At 30.7% G+C, this 2,527-nt stretch overlaps 1 protein-coding gene across 1 annotated transcript in view; it reads right to left on the bottom strand.

Moving 5' to 3' along the window:
• The window catches only part of LOC106474144 (Bardet-Biedl syndrome 5 protein homolog), a gene marked incomplete at its 3' end in the record, with an annotated part of 16,539 nt that overhangs the window by 6,200 nt on the left and 7,812 nt on the right, over positions 1 to 2,527 (bottom strand). Inside the window, exons 7-8 of the mRNA XM_013934835.2 lie at positions 1,987 to 2,140; positions 1,715 to 1,780 (exon numbers count right to left, since the gene is read on the bottom strand). Coding sequence (XP_013790289.1) covers positions 1,715 to 1,780; positions 1,987 to 2,140 — 220 coding nt within the window. The remainder of the gene's footprint in view (positions 1 to 1,714; positions 1,781 to 1,986; positions 2,141 to 2,527) is intronic.

Below are 2,527 nucleotides of genomic sequence, written 5' to 3'. Positions count from 1 at the left end.
GCAGAAAAGTACAGTCGAGGCAGTCAAGCATTAGTAAATTCCTTTGTAAGCCAATCAATATTAAGGTCATTCATGAAACAATGTGGTGTATTTATAGAATAATTATTGGTAAAAATCAGTTAGATTAACAGCTTCTAATACATAGAAAAGCCAGTGCATTTTGGTAACACTATGTTCTAACAATGGCTTTTATGTCATGTTGCTTAGCAACAAAAGTATAACCTCATATTGTTGTTAGTCTATGTATTGAAAGTATCAAAATGAAATATATTGACAACAAAACTGGAAAAATATTTGTTGATCTCTTAATTTTGAGACTCCATTGATTAAAGAGGTTTGTTTTTTTATTTAAAACGTTAGTGACATAACAGAAAATAGCTTAATTCAGAAACGATTTAAGTTTAAAACTGAATCAATATTTTTACTGTCATGATACATGTGTCCAGACTATGTGATCCAACACTACATCTTTATTTTAGATTTATTATACCAACACTCACTACACTTATAAGGTTTCATGGCCCCAATATACCCTCGTCACTAAAATCAGAATGGACAGACAGATGATGTTATGAATCATTTTACTGGTATATATTATTGAAACACGTAGTTTGTTAACACACTATAGACTAAAACTGCACGTAGCTTTGTACATTACCAACTCTTTCAGTGTGCCATGAAATTTCATTAGTAACTGTAAAACAAAACCATTATCGTAGGAGTTAATATTTTAAAAAGATGGACACCCGCAGAGTTTTCTGATTGATGGCTTATCAAAAATATAATTGAAAAGACGACAGACACGAATTCAGGTTTTCTTAATGAATAAGTTCACAAAATACTCAGATTTAGTGTGTTAAAAAACAACAACAACAACAACAAAATAAATATATGTATATAATAAACATTGCCGATGTAGGTCCTAGTTGTCAATTTCATGTAATAACAGATAATGCCTTGGAGATATCCAATCTATCAGACAATATCCAAATGCTGATGATAAACTGTCCAGATATCATGTAAAATTAACTAAGGATAAGGAGCTGAGTGCTTACACCCACAACATTTTAACTCCTACTGCATTTCACTGTCTGTAGCACTCAGCTCTGTATTCCCTTAATTAATTCTCCAACAATGGCAATGCTTATTTTATATTAAGTTCATTATTGTTTTATAGCGCTGATTTAATCACCTATTAACAATTAATGTAACTAATAGTATTAGAGCTATTTTTTCTGGCCTATAACTTAAACTCTCTGCTGACTTAATTAAACAACTCATCTATTTACTGGTGCACAGCAAACACTTGTAAAAATATCCAATAATTAATAACCCTGACAAAAAAAAATTTCAAGTTAGTTAAGTAAGTCAAGTTCTAAAGAAAAACATTTTATTATTTTATTTCTCAAAATTGGAAAAAACAAAAATTAGTTTACAGTTTAGCTTAGCTCAAAATTTTATGCTAGCGTTTGATATTTACAAATATCTCACGTATAATTTTGTTTCAAAAATAAATCATTAAACTAAAAATTATTTTTTATATAACACTCTTTCTCTGATTCTAACACTATAAAGCTAAGGAACTTAAATAGTTGAAAAAAACTAAGTTTTATTATACAGTACTTCAACCTCTTGAATGCCTATAATCCTTTCCTGATCATTCTTAAAAGATACGTGTGTTCAGTATCTATAAAAAATGCTTTGTTTTTCTCACCATCTGTATGTAAGGCAGGCTGATATTAAAGAGTTCGTGTGGCATGCCAACATGAACGTTTTGTTCCTTAGGGAAACTTGGGGACGTTCTTCGTAACTAACATTCGACTAATTGTGTGTATTTTCATCATTTTAACACTTTGTTTTGTTTGCTAACTTAAAATATTTGTGAACTACAAGCTAATAAGCTGATACAAATAGTTTCAAGGCATGTTTGTTGGCATCCATCCATATACAAACACACACTACATGAATGTAGAGTTTTAACCAAACAAAAACTGGGCCACACACCTGATCACTAGATAAGTTCCAGACACCATTGATTTTACTATATATCTTCTCCTCTGCCAGAACTTTAAGTTGCTTGTTTTGGATCACAGCTCCACGAAGCTTCAGTTCTCTGTACATCTTGCTTGAATTGTATGCCCTGAATAGGAGATTATAAAACACCTACCAAGTCAAGTTATGGTTTAAACACAAATTATAAAACACCTACCAAACCAAGTTATGGTTTAAACAGAAGATTATAATATACCTACCAAGTCAAGTTATGGTTTTAACGCAAGATTATAATATACCTACCAAGTCAAGTTATGGTTTTAACACAAGATTATAATATACCTACCAAGTCAAGTTATGGTTTTAACACGAGATTATAATATACCTACCAAGTCAAGTTATGGTTTAAACACAAATTATAATATACCTACCAAGTCAAGTTATGGTTTTAACACGAGATTATAATACACCTACCAAGTCAAGTTATGGTTTTAACTACGAGATTATAGTATACCTACCAAGTCAAGTTATGGTT

This window comes from Limulus polyphemus, unplaced genomic scaffold (assembly GCF_000517525.1).
Source record: "Limulus polyphemus unplaced genomic scaffold, Limulus_polyphemus-2.1.2 Scaffold6871, whole genome shotgun sequence".
NCBI lineage: Eukaryota > Metazoa > Arthropoda > Merostomata > Xiphosura > Limulidae > Limulus > Limulus polyphemus.
This window is presented reverse-complemented; position numbering and strand designations above follow the sequence as displayed.